Source organism: Daldinia caldariorum (assembly GCF_022478825.1).
Source record: "Daldinia caldariorum strain CBS 122874 unplaced genomic scaffold F4812scaffold_10, whole genome shotgun sequence".
NCBI classification, from domain to species: Eukaryota; Fungi; Ascomycota; class Sordariomycetes; order Xylariales; family Hypoxylaceae; genus Daldinia; species Daldinia caldariorum.
In genome coordinates this window covers 895,658-915,019 of record NW_025953046.1, presented here as the reverse complement: position 1 = coordinate 915,019, position 19,362 = coordinate 895,658, and the positions used below count along the sequence as shown (strand labels likewise).

At 49.1% G+C, this 19,362-nt stretch overlaps 4 protein-coding genes across 4 annotated transcripts; 1 reads left to right on the top strand and 3 right to left on the bottom strand.

Moving 5' to 3' along the window:
- Positions 1-2,371: 2,371 nt before the first annotated feature.
- F4812DRAFT_451532 (Serine/threonine-protein phosphatase PP1) lies at positions 2,372-3,574 on the top strand (the record flags this gene model as incomplete). Its single annotated transcript, XM_047936227.1, has 4 exons — positions 2,372-2,551; positions 2,632-3,033; positions 3,117-3,416; positions 3,479-3,574. The coding sequence occupies 4 exons, from the start codon at positions 2,372-2,374 to the stop codon at positions 3,572-3,574; spliced, it is 978 nt and encodes a 325-aa protein (XP_047789554.1).
- A 976-nt stretch (positions 3,575-4,550) lies between these two features.
- Positions 4,551-6,121, bottom strand: F4812DRAFT_431788 (Rdx family-domain-containing protein). Its single transcript, XM_047934465.1, has 3 exons — positions 6,099-6,121; positions 5,929-6,036; positions 4,551-5,572 (listed from the first exon to the last, which is right to left on the bottom strand). Exons 2-3 carry the CDS (start codon positions 5,944-5,946, stop codon positions 4,982-4,984), a joined length of 609 nt encoding a protein of 202 aa, XP_047789553.1. The 5' UTR covers positions 5,947-6,036; positions 6,099-6,121; the 3' UTR covers positions 4,551-4,981.
- Positions 6,122-7,893: 1,772 nt separating this feature from the next.
- Positions 7,894-8,239, bottom strand: F4812DRAFT_451531 (G protein gamma subunit; the record flags this gene model as incomplete). Its single annotated transcript, XM_047936226.1, has 2 exons — positions 7,894-8,014; positions 8,079-8,239. The coding sequence occupies 2 exons, from the start codon at positions 8,237-8,239 to the stop codon at positions 7,894-7,896; spliced, it is 282 nt and encodes a 93-aa protein (XP_047789552.1).
- Positions 8,240-9,843: 1,604 nt separating this feature from the next.
- On the bottom strand, positions 9,844-19,206 carry F4812DRAFT_465308 (uncharacterized protein; the record flags this gene model as incomplete). Its single annotated transcript, XM_047938425.1, has 6 exons — positions 9,844-10,165; positions 10,227-12,344; positions 12,410-15,468; positions 15,537-17,709; positions 17,805-18,233; positions 18,341-19,206. The coding sequence occupies 6 exons, from the start codon at positions 19,204-19,206 to the stop codon at positions 9,844-9,846; spliced, it is 8,967 nt and encodes a 2,988-aa protein (XP_047789551.1).
- Between the last annotated feature and the right edge of the window lie 156 nt (positions 19,207-19,362).

Here is a 19,362-nt window from a genome sequence, read left to right as displayed (position 1 = left end):
GAGTTGTAAGCATACCTTAAGGTACCTCATATAGGTTAGCACCTAGGCAGGTACTACTCGAGTTGTTTCCTTTTAGGTACAATACTTGGATGTTGCTGCCGAAACATCCATGAATGCGCCCAAAGTTGGGCAATCGACATGTAATTACCTAGTAGGTTATCTACTAGGTCTACCTACAGTAATGGTCCAAAAATATCCGGCCCACCCCCCATTTTACACCAAAACTCAGCCTTGTCACTCTGCAATAACTCTACCAGCAAAAATGATAAAAATATTCTCTCAGCTTCTTGTTATAGATATTTACATCGGCTAAAGTTCTTATATACAAAGTTTCTTCATACACTCAAAATTGATAAAGTTACCGAAGTTGAAAGTTGATTTAAGTTGACTTTCTTAATTTTCCTATATAAAAAATTGGGATTTGTATGGGGAACTCTCTAAAACTTGACATACATCAACTTCTAACCACGGTAACTTTACGAGCTTTAGATGCATCAAAAACTTTTATATACAAAAAATATATTTAACTCAAATCCCTACAAGATAGAATTAAGACCTTAATTTTACCATTTTTATTCGTGAAGATATTGCAGAGTGGCAAAGCAGCAAAATGGCTGTTTTTGGTGCGAATTTCGAGGTGGGCCGGATATTTTTGGACCCTAACTGTAAGGTACCCTTACGCGTATCGTAGAATAGGTACCTCGCTCAAAGCCGGGTACCCGACGTCTGGATATGTCCCTGACGCTTTCCTTGCACAGCCTCAATTCTGCCAATCAGAATTTCACATCTGAAACCCCACCTGCTCACCTGCCCTAGTATTTCTCTTCCCCTTAGGCTCAGATACGAAATTTAACCCCCAGACGACCGCCCCTCCCCCCCAGCAGGTTTAGCAGGTTTAGCATTGTTCAGTGCCAAAACTGCCAGCTGCATACCCAGCAAACCCCCCGGTTCCTTGAATGGTTTTGGGCACTGAGAGCGAACCACAAGTCTTGGTTGTAACTGTGGACTTGAACTCCTACCACTGCCCAGATGGCCCACCTTACAAGTCTATCGCTCTAACAGGACAGGTCTTTCTTGACAATTGTAGCGAGTCTTGCAGATTTGATTAAGCCGGATTCTTCTGACGTTTCCATCCGACTTTGACCCTTTTCATCTCCTTCCCTCTTCATTTTTTTTTTCTGCCCAGACCCCGCGACAACGGCGACACATTCCGTACGTATTTTTTTTTCCTTTTCGCAACGACGAACTCTGTTGCCTATTTTATTATTTTTCGTGCACTGCACTGCATTGAATTACGGTGATCTGCGAGGGAAAAAAAAGAAGATATTTTATATGTCATTCACCACCCTGAGATCGAGTTGGTATTCCCGCATTGTTTTGACACTTCGTAGTCAAGACACGCTGTTGGCTCAGTGCCTCATTACCGTACTCTGATAACCAACCGCCTGACATCCAAACCTGAGAATTGCGCGCTTTGTGTAATTGTAACCACAAGACGGTAGGCTTGCAGCCATTATTACGACTCCTCTCGAGAATTCCCCGATCGTGACGGACGACGTTCCTATTCCCAACTCACCTTCTCAACAAACCGTCGCCGCTCTCCCAATCTTCATCTCTACGGCATCTGCTACAGCTGGCGAAATATCGAGTCCCGAAAAAACAGGGCCGATTATAATACACAGTACGGAAAAAAAAGTATTTTGTTTTTTTGATTACGACTTTTCCACTCATCGCACCAGCGACGCTAAGCCGATACAGCATTTCTGCATCCTATTTCTTGTAACCCTTGTCGCCGACTTCAATTCTCAACGAAGTTATCGCCAGGATTGGTCGCAGCCTCCTAAAGGCGCATAACAATTAGGAGACGAAGCATTCTCGCTTTTTTTTTATCGAGATTGCAAAAAAAATCCATGCTGGAGTAAAGAATCGCCACTAGACTCTGCGTGCGTACCTGAATTAGTAGCAAGCCTTAAGCTTCTTTGTAAAGCTCCGTTACTAGCTGGGATCACTTCATCGTGAGTTTTTTCGTCTCCCTTTTTTTTGGAGTCTTGATAATCCACCAGCGCCCCTCTTCCCCACTCACCTTGTCGTCACCTCAGATTAAATCTGCCTACCTTCCAGCCAAGATCCTCCCCCTCGAGTACCCCAACTTGTCTAATCATTTCCTCTTTGTTCCTAAATAAGAGCGGTGCCTTGCCCTACTAACACCGCAACCTTCTAGCAGGCCTGAGAAGTGCATCATACATTGATTTCGGGCTCCACTATACTCTTCTAGATCCTGGTCCCTCCCCCCCCCCTACAACTCTAGGGCCCTGATCTCAACACACCTCGACTTTCGCGGGCCAAGTACCTGGCAGGTCAGGAATATAAGATGGCGGATCAACACGACGTTGACTTAGACTCTATCATCGATCGTCTCCTCGAAGTGCGCGGCAGCCGTCCTGGCAAGCAAGTTCAACTTCTGGAGACTGAGATTCGATATCTTTGCACGAAGGCCAGAGAGATCTTCATCAGCCAGCCAATCTTACTAGAACTGGAAGCTCCTATCAAGGTACGCAACACACGATTAACCGATAACGTCTCGTGCCATCTTCCAAAGCAACTTAAGTTACTGACATTCTTGTGCTGTAGATCTGTGGTGATATCCACGGCCAGTACTATGATTTGTTGCGCCTTTTTGAGTATGGCGGCTTCCCCCCGGAGGCGAACTACCTTTTCCTAGGTGACTACGTAGATCGTGGCAAGCAGTCGCTCGAGACCATCTGCCTCTTGCTCGCTTACAAGATCAAGTATCCCGAGAACTTCTTCATCCTGAGGGGTAACCACGAATGTGCATCTATCAACCGTATCTATGGCTTCTACGACGAATGCAAGCGCCGTTACAATATTAAGCTATGGAAGACGTTCACCGACTGCTTCAACTGCTTGCCGATTGCAGCAATCATTGATGAGAAGATCTTCACGATGCACGGTGGCCTGAGCCCCGACCTCAACTCGATGGAGCAGATCCGCCGCGTGATGCGACCAACCGACGTAAGATATCCCATTTCCAAAATCATACTATCATTTGCTCCGCCAGTATTGGCCTGAGTTGTTGCTAACACTACCTGCTTTAGATTCCCGATTGCGGTCTGCTGTGTGACCTACTGTGGTCCGACCCGGACAAGGATATCACGGGCTGGAGTGAGAATGACCGTGGCGTTTCATTTACGTTTGGTCCCGATGTGGTCTCCCGATTCTTGCAAAAACACGACATGGATTTGATCTGCCGTGCCCACCAGGTCGTGGAAGACGGTTACGAATTCTTCTCGAAGCGCCAATTGGTCACTTTGTTTAGTGCACCGAATTACTGCGGAGAGTTCGACAATGCCGGTGCCATGATGAGCGTCGACGAGAGCTTGTTATGTTCCTTCCAAGTTTGTCTTCCTCTATTCAATATGCAACCATGAATGCCTGACTAACGATTTCTTCCCTCTAGATTCTCAAACCTGCTGAGAAGAAACAAAAGTACGTCCATGGCAGCCTCGGAGGCAGCGGTTTCGCATCTCCAAGAAAGCAATCATCCAAGTCTTAAAAAGCAAGAGTATTCATACGAACTTCCTCGTCTTCTAGGTTCGGCCGCTCCCGATAAGTTGCTTCTCAAGCATCCAGCCCGTTTTCGAGTCCCGATACTTGTCCTCGACCAACGATCCCGTTGGCGTCATCCTCGCCCTCCGCCGGTTCACATTACACATATACACACACCTTTCCGACCACGACGGGCGTTTTGATAATGCAGCTTCGAGTACAGATATATGACCCTCCTCCGCCACGAAAACACACAATGTCCTCATATCCTCACTTTAACCTCAGAACTGATGAAAGAGATGAACGGTGGTTGTTGCTATTACGCGAGAAAAGAAATAAAATCAGGTTTTCATTTGGAATGGTCTCTATGAGTGTTCTCAGCCCACTCACCCTAACGTCTGTGAGGCCATGGTGACTAAGGGGAGAAAGTCTAGACAGTTAATTTTGTTTCCCCGAGACGTGAAACTTACGAATTCATGCAATGATCTGCTTCACAGTTTTTTTTTTACACCTATGGTCGCCGTTCTCTCCCCCAATGCCAAGTGATTTCTTTTTCTCGTTTTTGTTGCTCTCTTGTCCGGATTTGTGTACTCTTGATTTTTCGTGTTGAGCTAGGTAGTTACGATGATGGTGGGACGTAGTCCAAGTGGGCACGGAGTACATGTGCCATGAGAGAAGTTAATCGGAAATTCTTACCCTTTCCTGCTAATGATCTAGTTCGCCTGGCACATGCGATTGTCTACGATTTTCGTACATGCTACTACTACTAAGCCCACTCGTTCCCGAGACATTGACTTGGGAGAATAAAAAAATGCCATGTTCTCTTTGCCATGGCGTATTCAACGTAATAACCCAGGTAGGTTTGCAAAAACGGGAGGGTTGGACACATCACATCGAGAATTTCTAGGATTTAGGATTCGTTCAAGAGAGAGTAGAGCAGAGCAGAGCATCCATCATTCCCTGTCTGGTATGGGTACCTTAGGTAGGAGGTAGGTATTACTTTTTTCTTTTCTTTGCATTTGGCTACATACCTAATCTTTCATGCTGCATGCATGCACATCGTGCATTACCTCGGCATCTACCTAGGTCAAACTATATAGAATGGTATGTGCCGCTCTCACGGGCCCCCAATAGGAAGTGGTGGTATCGCGTAGTTACCCCAGATATGTGCCACCCAAGCACTCACTCACTCACCCACCTACCTGGCTGGCTGGCTGGGACGTCTTTTAGACGACACCGAACCGTCTCTCTCTCTGCTTTCGTCGTTGGTATAGTACCACCTATTCCTAATCCACAGGATGGGGAGGATGGGGATTCTAGACGCGGCCGTGGTGAAGGGCTACGGAGGACCCGAGGTTCGAATGAAGAGGGTGAAGAGGGCATCTGCATGGATTGTGTCTTTTCCCTCTTTCATCTATTTGCAATCCTCGCACTCCTCCTCTTCCTGCGTCGCGGCGTTGGTCCGCGCGCTCGCCACGGCCGGCTTGCACGCCGGGCCGCCGACGGTTTCCCCCGGGTGGGTATTTAAGCCGAGGGTATTTTCGTCGTCCTCGGCTTGGGACGGGGCGGTTCCTCTTGTTGCTGTTATTGTAGCACCACTTTCACCACCACCACTATTATTAATATTATTATTATTGTTTTTTGGAGTAGTAGTAGTAGCAGTAATAATGGTGGTGGTAGTATTGCTGCTGCTACTGCTGCTTCCCTTCGCTCTGCTAGCCGCGTAGTCCTTGTCCACGTGCCCCAGGTCCCGGCCCGGCTCGATGACGTCGCGCACGCGGCGCTTGAGCTCCTTGGTCTCGGGGAACCCGCCGTCGGTCTTGCGGTCCCAGAGCACGCGGGTTTGGACGGAGAGGGCGGGATCGGAGAGGGAGGAGGAGGGACTGGCGGTGGAAGGCGGCGGCGACTGGAAAAATATCTCGACGACAAAGGTCCCGCCCGTGGACGGCTGCAGGGCTACCTCGCCGAGGGAGGTCGAGAAGGTGGAGAGGAGCTCTTGCGCGAACTAAACGGTGGCGAATTGTTTGCTGTTGTTAACGACATCGGAGCTTTCGCAGAGGGGCTAGGTTAGGTAAATAGGTAGGTAGGTTAGGTAGGAGAGCGGGGTTCGTGGGGTCGAGAGTTGGTGGCGGTAGTGGTGGTGATGGTGGTGGCGGTGGGCTGATGTTTACATGTATGTGTATTTCACCGGACCGGCACGGAACGGAACGGCCACACACGGGATAAGATAAGTAGATGAGTTGGGAAAAGAGGTAGGGCAGAGAAGAAGAGGAAGAAGAGGAGCGAAGCTATATTAGGTACGTGTAGGTAGGTAGGTAGGTAGGCACATAAGATAAAGTAGTTAAGAAATACTCGACTTACGTATGCGGCTCTCAACATCCATTTACATTGCGTACAGAATCGAATGGTGATACGAGGCAATGGAAACGGAGATTGTAGTGACGATGCGGTCGAGTTCGAGGTTGATGTCTCAGCCATTGTCAGCGTGAGCTTTGTTATTTTTATTTTTATTTTTTTATATAAATACGAACAAATCGTGGAACGTCGATCGATCAGTCTTATATCGATGTCTCAAAGGTGAGTGGTGGTGGGTGTTGAGTTATGGTAGAAGGTTTTCCGATTCTCAGCATATACCGTACCTTACCTAAGGTAGGTTATGTTTTCATGTTACTCGTTACAGAGGTGGGGTTCCTATGACGCTGCCCACCGATTTACCTCAGCTGCTCAGGTGCCTGTGTACAATACATTAAAAACAGCGATACATGTAATAGCCGTAGGTCCCGAAACTCGCAACTTATATCCGGTAAACGAGGAGCTTTATTATCGAGTTAACCATTATATCAACGCTCATTGGGCAACACGTAAGTAAAAACTTCGTAAGTCCGCGGTAGTAGGGCGACTTACCCGTTTAGAGTATAATAAGGCTCCATTAATGTTCTCGAGCTAAAATCGCGTTATGTCGCATTTGCGTATTATTATTACTACTATTGTTATTACTTATTATTACCGTCACCGTTATTGTTGTTTAGTGTTGTTTGTTTGTTTTGTTTGTTGGTTAGCTTCTTTTTTTTTCCTTCTTGATTTCTTTCATCCTCCTCACATGATCAATTCCCTTGCAGATCCTTCCTTGATACAATTGACGTAAGACTTTGTTAAAATAAAACGAGACACGCGGATTCTAAACCGAGAAAAGCGTTACGTTTTCTATGGTACCTCTTATAATCCTTGAGGGGGCCAAAATTCCATTTGCCGCAGCGAGCGGTACCATTGTATGGCTAGGGCACAACACTAGAGCCAATCGTGTTGCAGATCTTAGGTACCTAGCACCCGGATTCGTAGATATTTTATATGCTTAAACTAGTGTATGTCGCGTTGATAAGAGTCTAGGTAAGCAGCGCAGCGCCAGACCGCTAGTTTATCTGCACGGCAAGTTGGAGATGAAGAGCTTATCAAGTGGAATTGATGAACCGGTAGATAGGGTTTATAGGACGTGTGGATCTTTTGCAGCAGCCTTGTTGCCTACGATCTGTAGCTAAGGATCGTGGAGAAAGGATCCTGTCATCGATGAAATAAGATTCATTATATACGTCTACAATTAGATTCAGAAATACCTAGGTTAGGGAGGTATGTAAGCATACCTAACCTAATAGACTACTACGCGGACGTATACATAGTGTGTTAAGAGAACCGAAGTTCCTGCTGAATTCAAATCTAGCCGTCCGTAAGCTTGTATAGTTGTGTAGTGCTGGTCATAAACAAGAAAATAATGTCATTCGTCGAATACAGACACAGACTGAACAAAAGAAACAGGAACAATACAGTCATAAACGAATAAATATTACATGTTGGAATTTCTCCCGTACACTTTCTTTCCCTTCCCCCCCAAATGATGAACTAGTCGTCCATCAACCGACCGACACGCGCAGAGTACCTAAGTATCGTAGTATATCGGTTGGCGAATTATCGTAACATGGTCGATAGTCATCGACTCTTGGGTATTGTGTGTAAAAGCCTTTTTCCTCCCCCTTCTTGGATTATCATCCCCTTTCTCCCTCTTTTTACCGGTTGTAAATTGATCCTCCTATTCTTCAAGGCAACTCTCTCTCTTTCTCCCTCCCTGTTCTTACTCTTATACTCCTCTTTTCCCGGGGATGCGTAAGAAAATTAAATTTCCACGTAGGACACGATAGACAAAGAGAGGCTGGCTATCGTCGAAGAAAATATTAGGCGCCCTGACCTGCGAGCCTCATCGCGACGTAAAATCCCACAGAACGCGTTGCATCCCGTGCGTCTTTCCTAAACTGGAGTTGCTCATGGTATCCCGCTCTACATGACCACGCAGCATCCACCACTTTGGGGAGGCGCGTATGGGTCCTCTCCCTTAGGGACGGTTCCCCATACCGACGGGACCATGTAGTCTCTCGTGCTATTGCAATAGGCGATAATGCTTCGCGTCGTGTTAATTAAAATGGACTATTGTTGTGATAAGCATTCGGCGTTGGTTTTCTTACCTCCTGGCTGCCTGCGACACAGGAATTCGTTCTCGTTCCAAGTCCTCTCTTAGCCTGCTGTTGAGTTCGGTCAATCGTCGCAACTTAAGGTCGGCCATTGACTGCTTGTTTTTCTTGATTTGCGACGGGTCGCCGACGTCTCGAGAAGTGTACTGAGGCATATTGATGGCGGTAGGAGACGGAGGGATGGAATCGGTCCTTGGTCGGGGTTCTAAAGATGGTGGCTGTGTGCTTGGACCACTTGCAGCGCCTCCCGACGTCTGAGAATCGTGAATTTCTGGCGACGACATCATCTATGTTAGTAAAGAAAAGGAAAGAAAAACATGTAACGACTCAAGATCATGTCTCATCGCCCTATTGAATGTTCGATTCTTCGCGAGCCAGTGGAATTGATATTGCGTTCGCGCTCTTGCCAGCTCTATACCCCTATCGGAAGGGATGGGATGCAAGGAGGAAACTAGCCAATTTCCAATTCGTCCGCGTCGGATTCGGGCCCTTTAATGGAGACAAGTTTGTGTTATTGGAGAAGGCGAACTAGTAGTACTTACAGATTTAGGCGATCTCGAGACAAAGGACAAGTTTGCAAAGAAGCTTCGGGGCGACGAAGAGGCGCAACGGCTAAACGGTGGTCGGGTCGTCGAACAGGAACATGAAGGAGAGACTATGACTGTGGAAGCTGGGGAAGTAAGGAAAGAGTTTGGCTGGCGAGTTAAAGACGGTACGAAAGTACGGCGTAGCACTGGCCTAGAGTCCCTAGTCCCTAGAGTCCCTAGAGTCCTACCTGATTTATCATTGGTCGGAAGGATTTGAATGTGGGGCTTTACTTGCAGCCTGGGAAATTGGGGCCCGTTTTGAGGGATACTTCTTTCTAAGGGGGAGTTATGGAAATTGGGTAGGTAAATTGAGGCAAATTGAATCCGTACGTAAATTTAGAAGCACGGGCCCTGTTTAGGGATTTGAACTTGGGGATTGAAAAAGTTTTGTACTTTTGCTCCTTACCACCACTACCTGGTATTACCGGTACTTAATAGGAGGTAACTAGATGTATTTTTCTTTTTCCTTTTTTTTTTCTTTTTTTTTCCTAGGTCCCTAACCCAATGTAGGTATTAGGTAAGCTTAGGTACACGGTACGGAATATCTGCATATGGCCTTGCTGGTCTTATGCACCTAAGTTTGAACTTGCTTAGGTATTCAGGTCCATGCATTACTAAAAACAGTAGGACTCACAGCCGAACATTTGAAGCCTTACCAGACGAGGCCTAGCCTGAGTTATGCCCCTAATGATGAATACTTAGGTAATGATGAATGTTGTATTGTATCAAGGTACCTACCTAAGATTACCTAGGTGTAAGTACCTAGGTGTTTTTATTAGCGTCTAATTGCGCCAATTTCGCATTGAATCTCAACGCGACTTCATCCCGTACGATACAATGATACAGTGTGATACAATGTTGCCTGTTTCAACCGTGCCGCGTTTATTACCGATACTTTTATACTTCTCTACGTCAATCATTGTTTTCCAGAAGATTTCCTATGTGGTTAGTGGCCTAATCAGGTAACCACTCTATCTCGATTATTTTCCGGGTATCGTTCTTCGTTTTTTAGTTTTCATCTAATCACCCAAGCACCCAAGCAAGCACCCAAGCACCCAGGCTTGGCAGGAGTTTTCCCTTTAAGAATAGGAGTCGAAGACTCGAAGCAGGTAGTTTACAAGTTACAACTAACTATCCAAATGCTAGTTAATCAAAACTTATCATAAGCTTTCTCAATCTTCAGCCAAGTCCACCTCACTTACAGCCATCCTCGGCTGTGCTGCAAAAGCGCATATTAAGCGCTCATAGCTCCTAGCTAACTTCTCGGCCTCAGCCTCACCAAAGAGGTCCTTACGCAAGAAAAAATAATGAGCACATTCACCGTCTGGCTCGTCGATGGTGTCGAGGTAAACGTCGTAGGGTACGTTCAGATCGAACCCCATCATTTGGAGTTCGTTGTTATCGCCCCAGGGTGTTGTATCGCGCTGGCCCATGCGGTAATCAGCAAATACCTGGAAAAAGGGGTAATATTTCGCCTCGCGCTGGAGACCAAGCCTGAATTTAAAGAATTAGCAAGAGTAGGCGGATGGCCCATTCCGGAGGCGGGATGACTTACTCCTTCACAACCATCGGATAAGGGACCTTTGAGTGTTCCATAGCCGCTAAAGTCTTCTCACGCGTAATTTCTAACAGTTCCTCAAATCTAGCGGTGGCGTGACTTGAAATACGCACAAGTACAAGGTTATACAATGGACCAATGACATCCATGTCTTCGACATCGTAGGTCCTTCCAGACTCAGCAACACCCATAATGACGTCCTCACCATCGATTGTATACCGAAGCAGCAGAGCTCTCAATGCAGCCAGGTAGAATTGAAATGGCGTGACCTGGATACGACGACATATTTTAAAAATCTGTTGCTTGATGTCTACGCTGATTCTACAGCCGGCTCGGATGTTCTCATAAGCTTTCAGAACGGGGCGCTCATCTACTTTTGTCAACGTTAAGAGGGGCAATGGAGGCGGAGTTGTCGCGAACTCTTTTCGCCAGTATTGCAGCTCAGGTTCGAACTTCCCAGCTGCGTAAGCCGCGTACCGCTGCTCTGAGGCCTCTGCAAACTGCTTTACCTGCTGATTCGTATTGGGATAGGTGTAGTGAAATGCAAGCCACTTCAGAAAAGTTTGGAGCGAAGTTGCATCGATGACAAGAGGGTGGAAACCTGCCACAAGATAATTATCTATTCCAGAGCGAGTGAGTAGGATTAGTCGCGAAGTTTCGCCCCGTGCCACATCATACACGTATCCTTTTTGGATCGCCATGGCTATCCTCTCCACCTCCTCTTCACTCTCGATCTCCTGGTGTTCTAGATGTAGGAGAGGAGCATCTAAGACGTGCTGCATTTGCTTTTCATCTTGATCAAAAAACGCCGTCCTTAAAATCTCGTGCTGCTGGCCCAGTGCCCGCACGGCTCCCGCCAGTCTTTCTGGATTTATCTTTCCTGTGATACGTGCCCAGGCAGTGTGGTTAAGGCCAACCCTATCTTCCAGGAAGATCCCCGAAGGATAAAACCTCGCCTGTGTAAAAGACACGGGAACCGATTTTAAGATAATCGAACCTGAGCTTGTAGTTGGAGGAGAATCTTGGATCGACTCAAGATTTAAGACCTTTTTCGCCTGTGGAAAAGCAACGAATTTACCGGTATCTCCGTTCAAATTCCGGGTGATCTCCTTTTTGTTGGAGGGTGCAGAGACATCTTTTGCAGAATATCCATCTAACCTCGAAACCAGTCGTGAAGGGATAGTTTCTGTTGCGGTAGTGACCAATTCACCGATAGTGCCGCCGTTCATAATTTTGAGGACAGGGATATTAACGTCGAGAGTCTTCATAAACCAGCCACGAATTTCTATCGCCGTGAGAGAGTCGATTCCCATATGGTCGAAGCGCATAAGGTTAAGCTCAGCATTGCTCAACTGGTTGGTGTCAAGCTGGAAATAGGAACCAAGCTTATGGGTAAAAGCGTCCCATATGATGGTATAAACCTGTTCGCGGCTGCACGCCTTTTCAAGCAACGCCTTGATTGGTAGATTGGCTCGATTACCGGCGGTGATGGGATCCTCTGATTCTCCGTGGCCTTCGACGAAGTGGCTCATCCGTGACCATGATTCCCATACAGGCTGATGTTCTTCCTGCTGGCTGATTCTTCGTACACCCGAAACAAGTTCTACTTGGGCAGTGGAGCCGGGGCGTCCTGCGACTATAGCTTCTGCGAAGAGTTGATGCAAGTCTCGTTCAGAAGTGCGGACGAACCCTCCTGTTTGTAAAGTCACGTTGCCCATAAGTGAGCCTTCTGCCGCCCTGGCAATATAGCCTACCCCGAAGATAGGGCCAATGTGTATGATAGACGCAGCCAGGCCAAGCCTTCTACGTCGTTCCGCAAGACTAGCCATGAAAGTATTGGCTGCCGCATAGTTTGCCTGGCCATGATTTCCGATCACAGATCCTGTTGATGAAAAAAATACGAAAAAGTCCAACGTATTTTCATGGAAGATCTCATTCAAATGGATACTTCCTTTAACTTTAGGCATTGCGACTGCAGATAATTGCTCCAATGTCATGTCCTGGATGGCAACGTCCTGGAGGACCATGGCACCTTGCGCAACGCCAGCAACTTCCGGCATGACTGAACAAATTTCGGCATAGAGCGCTACAACTTCACGTCGCTCGGTTACGTCACTGTCAAGAAGTTAACGACGACCAGCTCAGAGAAGTATGACGTGGAATCCTAAAGTATCACTTACCATGCGGAGATCTTGATGGTTACTCCCTTCGCGCGCATCTTGTCCAGCCAAGTCATCTCAACATTGGGCTTGCGACTGCTGATGACAAAGTATCGCGCTCCACGCTGTACCATCCATTCACACAACGATAGACCGAGTCCGCCAGTGAGTCCAACAAGCCAATAAGTTTTGTTTCCTGGAAGGGATACCAGAGAATCGACAGGCTGGACTTCGACAGAAACTTCAGATATCGTATTCCATTCAACAATAATAGGCAGTGCTAGTCTGTTCTGATCCTGGGGGAAGGTATTAATGGGAATGGAGGGAGCATATGTCAATGCGAACTTCGTGGGGTTTTCTAATGCAATAGAAGCCCACGCAACGGCTTTCGTAAACCTGCTGCGAATATCTTCCGTGTGTGACGCCGTAGCATCCCAAGCCGTCTTACCAAACAGAGACTCGAGATATTCCCGCCTGCAATAGGCTGTGAACGTAGACGCGATGCGCTCAACGACCGGTTCAACGTTCTTAAGATGCGTCATATCAACGAAGACAGAAAAGTCAGGGGATATAAGCCGTGCTATATCCCGCTTCGGAGTAGCCGGGTGAATCCTTAGCCAGCTAGAATCTTGTACCAAAGCATTAGTATTTGTCACTACAAATGTAACCTGTACGCCAAGGTGTGCCGCTTGCTCAGCTATTATAGAGGCGAATTCATATCTAGGGTTATTGACTAGTACTTTATCACCCTTCGACAATCCTCTCAAGACAACAGACGCAAGCAAGTAATGGGCTGTCAGCCACAAAAGCTGGGTTTCGGAACCCGATGATGCAGTAACGGGGATGGAGAACTCTTCTTTAGGATAGACAAGAGAGGTATTCTCAGTCGACAGAGCAATCATTTTATTGCCAGAGGCGGTGTTTTCCCCAAATACCATGAACATACAGCCGAATTCAGCGACCCGAATGGGCGAGAGGAGGGAGTGGGTAGTCCGCAACTGTATGCTCCCGTGGTCTTGATGATGCGCCGGCGGTTTCAACTTGACGTCCCATTTTGAATCGGATGCATATATGCAAATTCTATGATGATCGAGCTTGACTTGACGGCGGATATCTCGGTGATTTGAGTTATAGCGGTCATTCATCTCCTCGTTCATCACGAGACGAGGTATCAAGAATCGACCTGTTTTATCTAGTACAAGTTCATTCTCGACGGTGAGCTTCATGTTATCGTGCTGCCGCCACTGAGATGTAGCTATGTGTCGCAGAACCGTCTCTGCAATAACACGATGGTCCATCTTGCGAGCATCTTCGGTATCTAGGAGCAGATAGTCGAGGGTTGGGTTATCACGCGCCGCGCCGCGGATGAGACCCAACATCATATTTGCATATGGCTTATCGGCAAGCCGACCCCGAGTGACCCAGATGAGGGCTCTCGGCAGTAGAATCGCTTTCTTCAGAGCTTCCCATTTTGCACTATCAAGCCGTTTGAAGACTGAAGTATCTAAGTCTCTCAAACTTAGGACGACTGTGTCGGACGAAATGTCAGCGTCAGCAAGATCCATCAACGAGTGAACGTTTCTAATACTGCTACAGTATGGTCGGAGGATATCTGAGAGTTGGCAGGCAATTGGAGCCCTTTTCTGGCTCTCTTCGCTCAGTACTATCATATCCCGGATCATCTTTGTTTTTGGAGTCGACGAGGGGAAAGGGAGCGAAAGGGGCTCCCGAAGAAACGCAATCTTCTCATCCACAGCTTGTGAGATGAATACATAGAAGGGTGCCACGCGATTATCTCCCTCAGTTCTCGAGTCGATTCCCGAAAAGCCGTTATTACGCAGTAATTCGTCCCACTTCATAGGGGTGACTATGGGTGATATGGTCTTTCTCTCCTTAAAATCGGCCCACCGATTTGGAAATCCCCTAAAGATAATCCCCAAATAGGATCTGAGGCGCGGTAGAACTTCAAGTACAAGGAGGTGGCCGCCAGGTTTCAGTAGACGCCGTAAGTTACGCAGCGTTCGATCGAGGTCTGGTGTCGTATGTAGGGCTAGAGATGCTATGACTACATCATATGACGCTTTGGGGAGATCTTGCTCTTGTACGTCCTTCGAGGCGTCGAACGGCTTAAATTTTATCTTATCCTTAAGCCATTGGAGCTCATTCTTTACTGAATTAAAGGAGTCAGAAGTAGTCGTCGTCACGGTATAAGAGGCAAATTTCGAGCCGATTTCTTGTAAGATCGTCTCTGTTGCCGTGCCTATTTCTCCACCAACCTCGAGGATATGCATTCGGGGATATCGATGTATCATCTGCTTCAATATCTGAGTCAGATGTGCTGTAGAAGTCTTTATCCCGAACCCCTTGGTGTACCACTCCTTCACGAGGTTGGCTCGCATGGCAAAGTCTACAGCTGATTCATCACCCTTGACAATGTCAACCAGATTCTTCCCAAAGTCTGATATGATTTTCACATCGATCGTGTCCGCAAACGGCTCACATGCTGCAGCAATAGTTTCCGGAGTGTCCCGTTCCCATTCTGATTGCCAAAATTGCGATTCCCCAGCGTGCCATAGGAACTCGATAAGCGATATAAACTTAAACAGGCTATTGTACGGCTCTTCGATCCTGGATTGGTGGTGGATTGGTATCTCTCGATCTAAAACGCGCAAGTAGTAACTTGCAGCTCTTTCAAGGGCCGCTACTAGCATGGACTGGCCCGGCGTCGAAGAGCCATCGCAGCCTACGATATATGCGTCTGGGTCTAAGACACCCCATACAATATTTGAAAAGACCTCCTTATCACTACTCGCAGTGTGCTGGGAGAATGGTCTACATTCCAATCCTTGGACCTGGACCATTGCATGATCAAGACCGTCCGGGTAGATGTCGATATCGGCTACCATGTTGGCATGGGGAAATGCTTCGGGACTGACGGTGTCAATGGCCCATGAAATCTGCTTATCTCTCGTATGCGCACACAGATCTGGGTTGAAGGCGATGCGTGCAATACTCGTGGGGAGATGCATTGACTTTTGCGCCCCGTCATCGGGCGACGCGTACGCCAGGAAAATAGATTGCTACCACACACAAATTAGCACGAAATCGTGAGTTTATCGAATAGGAGGTACCTAAACATTCAACGTACAAAGGCGGCATCCAACGCTGCAGGATGGATCAGGGAACTTGACGACTCGAAGATAGCGACGGATCCTGATGCGGCACCGAGCGCTCTTTTCATTCCTTTTAATGCTAGGAATTGGCCGCTATACTGGTACTCGAGCTCCGATAGCGACTCGTAGAATCTTGCCTCTGAGACCGGCAAGAGATTCGGTCGCTGTGGAAGCCGAGAAGGGAGAATGGTGTGGTGAGGTCGGCCCAAGCGGATTCGTATACGTCCTCTGGCCTTTAATTCGAGAGGCTCGGTGCCCTTTCCAGATGTCGCATGATACTTAAAATTCGCTTCGATTGTTTCTTCATCGGGCTTGGAGATATCCGTTACGGAGAGGATCATCTCTATACTCACGTCGTCCGGATCAAATATCAGGGCCGAAATGATATTCATATCGTGAATCTCAACCAGTCTGGCGGAATTATGCTCACAGAGTTTCAGGGCAGCTTCCAGTACGCCTACGACGTAGCCTGTCGCTGGAAAGATAACCACATTCTGCAGTCGATGGCCCAGAAGCCACTGGATCTCGGAAAGGCGCAATGTATGGCGCCATCGCATATCCTGCGCGGTGCTATCCGGGGTCAAGTGACCGAGTAATTCGTGAACTGGGTCTGGACGCATACGTACCGCTCTGGCATATCTTGATTCGTGCCAGTACTCGTTGCTGTGGTCCCAAGCGTACTTCGGGAGCCCCTTAACCAGTCTGGGGTTCGAGTTACCGGACAGAAATTGATCATAATTTTCTAGGGCGATGGCCCCCTTTCCCATATGTAGCCAGGCGTAGCCGAGACCGTCAGCGAACGACGTAATGGCCGAAATACCGCGGTGGAACAAACCGGTATAAGGAACCTTCAATGATGTCTTCCCCTGTATGGTCTGCAGGGCAGGGCTCTTGAGCGCTGGATGGGGGCCCAATTCAATAGTAAGATCAACAGATCCCATAAAGGCGCAAGCGCTATCGATAGCTTGCATAAATAAGACCGGTCTGACCATATTTCTATCCCAATAAGGGCCCTTCAACAAGTCGTTTGTGTCTATCTCCGTCCCGTAAACGCTTGAGAACCAAACAGATCGACCACCTGGGCCGACTTCTACATCAAGTGCCGTGATAGCGTCCAGATATTTAGCAGAACATGCCTCCATATGGTGGGAATGATATGCCGTGTCCACCCGCAAAATTCTAGTGGGCTTCTTCTCGTCTCTAAAGATGATTTCCAACTCTTTAATAGCATCCTGATCCCCCGAAAGCGTGACGCTTGTCGCCGAATTAACGGCGGCCACGCAGGCGCGACCTTCGAACTCCGGAAAGCTAAGCAGGTCGTGGGCATCGTCGGCGGACGTCCTCACGGCCATCATAGCACCCTTTTGCCCACCGCTACCCCGCGCGAGCCCCGAGTACAGGCCGCGGTAATACGCGATGCAGATAGCGTCCCCGGCCGATATCAAGCCCGCCGCGTAGGCGGCTGCGATCTCGCCGGACGAGTGGCCGACAACGGCGGTAAATTTGATACCCGCAGCGCGCAAGAGCTCCACTTGCAGGATTTGCACCGCCGTGCAGAGAGGCTGGGAAAGAGCGGCGTCGGCTATGCGCGAAGAGGCGGCGTCTTTTTGCAGCTCTTTGACCAACGACCATTTGGGGCGATCGGCGGCGGGGAGTTGATCAAGTCGTCTTTGGAGGGTTTGTATGATCCGCTGCGAGGCGGCAGACGCGGTGATTAACTCCGAGCCCATCCGAGCCCACTGGGCGCCTTGTCCCGTGAACACCCCAAGCACCCGAGGCGTGTCGGCATCTCCGATCTGGCGCGGCATGCGAACGCCGACGCGCTGCTCGGAACTGCTTCCTGCGGCCTTGAGCTTCTCCTCGAGCTTTTCGCACAGCTCGCGACAGGTAGGTGCCCCGATGCTAGTGGCTACGAGAAGACGAGTCCGCCGAGTAGCTAGCGTGAAGGCAATGTCCCTCATATCACAGGCAGTCTCATGTTCACGCAAGTAGCGACAAAACTCTCCCAAATAGGATTTCAGCGATGCTTCCGAAGCCGCGGAGAAGACAAACGGCATGAATATAGGCGACGTATGCTGCTGCGAGAGCCGGGCCGGCGGCTCATAGCTCTCGAGAATGGCATGAGCGTTTGTTCCGCCGAAACCGAAGCTGGCACGGCAAAAGTGTCAGGGGACGGAAGAAAGCACCTCATAACGAACGAGAGACTAGATAATAGGAGGTAGGCATGCAGGATAATATCTCACCTGTTTACGCTCACTCGGCGTGGACTCCCTTCTGCCACGGCGGGCCACGGCATCAGCGTCGTTGGGATGCGCAAGTCACCATAGAAAGGCTCGATGTCCGGATTCAGACGGTTGAACAGAAGATTCGGCGGGATCATGGCGTTCTGGATGGCGAGCGACGCTTTCAACACGCCCGCAATACCCGCCGTGCCTTCGGTGTGGCCGACGACGGTCTTGATGCTACCCACGAAAAGGGGGTTTAGCGGGCCGTTTTCTCCGTCGCTCGGGAAGAATGTGGAACTGATGGCTTCGGCCTCAATTGGATCTCCAGCCGGCGTGCCTGTCCCGTGGGCCTCGAAATACTGCGGCCGGTGCATGGGGTTTGCTAAATCCAGCCCGGCACGCTGGTAGCAGTCCCGGATAAGCTGTGCTTGCGCGGATGCGCTTGGCCTACAAAACAACAAAAAGAAAGAAGGATGATTAACTTCCGACACAAAGCAAACAGCAGCAGTAGTAGTAGTAATAGTAGCACTTGGATTCTTCCATCAGGCACGTACATGGTCTGTCCGGGCGTTTTCCCGTCCTGGCCCACCGCCGTCTCGCGGATAATGCACTCGATGTGGTCTCCATCGGCCTCGGCGGCCCTGCGCGTCTTCAGCACGACCGCCGCGACGCCTTCGCCGCGCGCGTAGCCGTTCGCGCCGGCGTCCCACATGCGCGAGCGGCCCTCGGGCGAGAGCATTTGGAGGTTCGTCTCGGCGATGAAGGTGCCGGCGTCGAAGATGAGGTTGGAGCCGGCGACGACGGCGACGCGCGACAGGCCCAGGCGCAGCTGCTGGACGGCGAGGTGCAGCGCGACGAGGCTGGAGCTGCAGGCGGTGTCGAGGGTGACGGAGGGCCCGCGCCAGTCGAAGAAGTACGACACGCGGTTCGACAGCATCGTCCGCGACGTCCCCGTCGCGTGGTACTTGCCCAGGTTCTCGTGGTCCCGGTACATGACCAGCTCGTAGTCGTTGACCATCTGCCCCGCGTACACCGCCGTGTCCGACCCCCGCAGGCCCGACACCGTCTGCCCCCCGGCCTCGAGAGCCTCGTACACGGTCTCCAGGAGGAGCCGGATCTGCGGGTCCAGCACGTTGGCTTCCGCCGGGTTGATCCCGAAGAAAGCGGCGTCGAAACGCCGGTGATGATCTTGGTCTTGTTGTTGTTCTCCATCTTCCGTCAGTAGGTACGCCTCCTTGACGTTGGCGTGTCCGTGATATTGTCCGTTTTCATGGTAGAATCCCTTCAGAGCCGGTACCTGGCTTGCCACAAGCCTTGGTTCACGCAAGAGGTCCCAGAGCTTAGACGGGGAGGTGGCGTTTCCGGGGAACCGGCATCCGGAGCCAATGATGGCGATCTCTTGTTCTCCTTCTACAGTCATGATGGAAGTAACTATGCCTGATAAGGTGTGTGAGGAGTGTGATAAGAGAGACTAGAGTTAAACTTATTGTGGTCATCTTGAGGATAATCATCTAAGCAAGACAGGTATACCGGTATATATTTCCGATAAACTAAAACTCAGTCTTCCTCGTGTGTC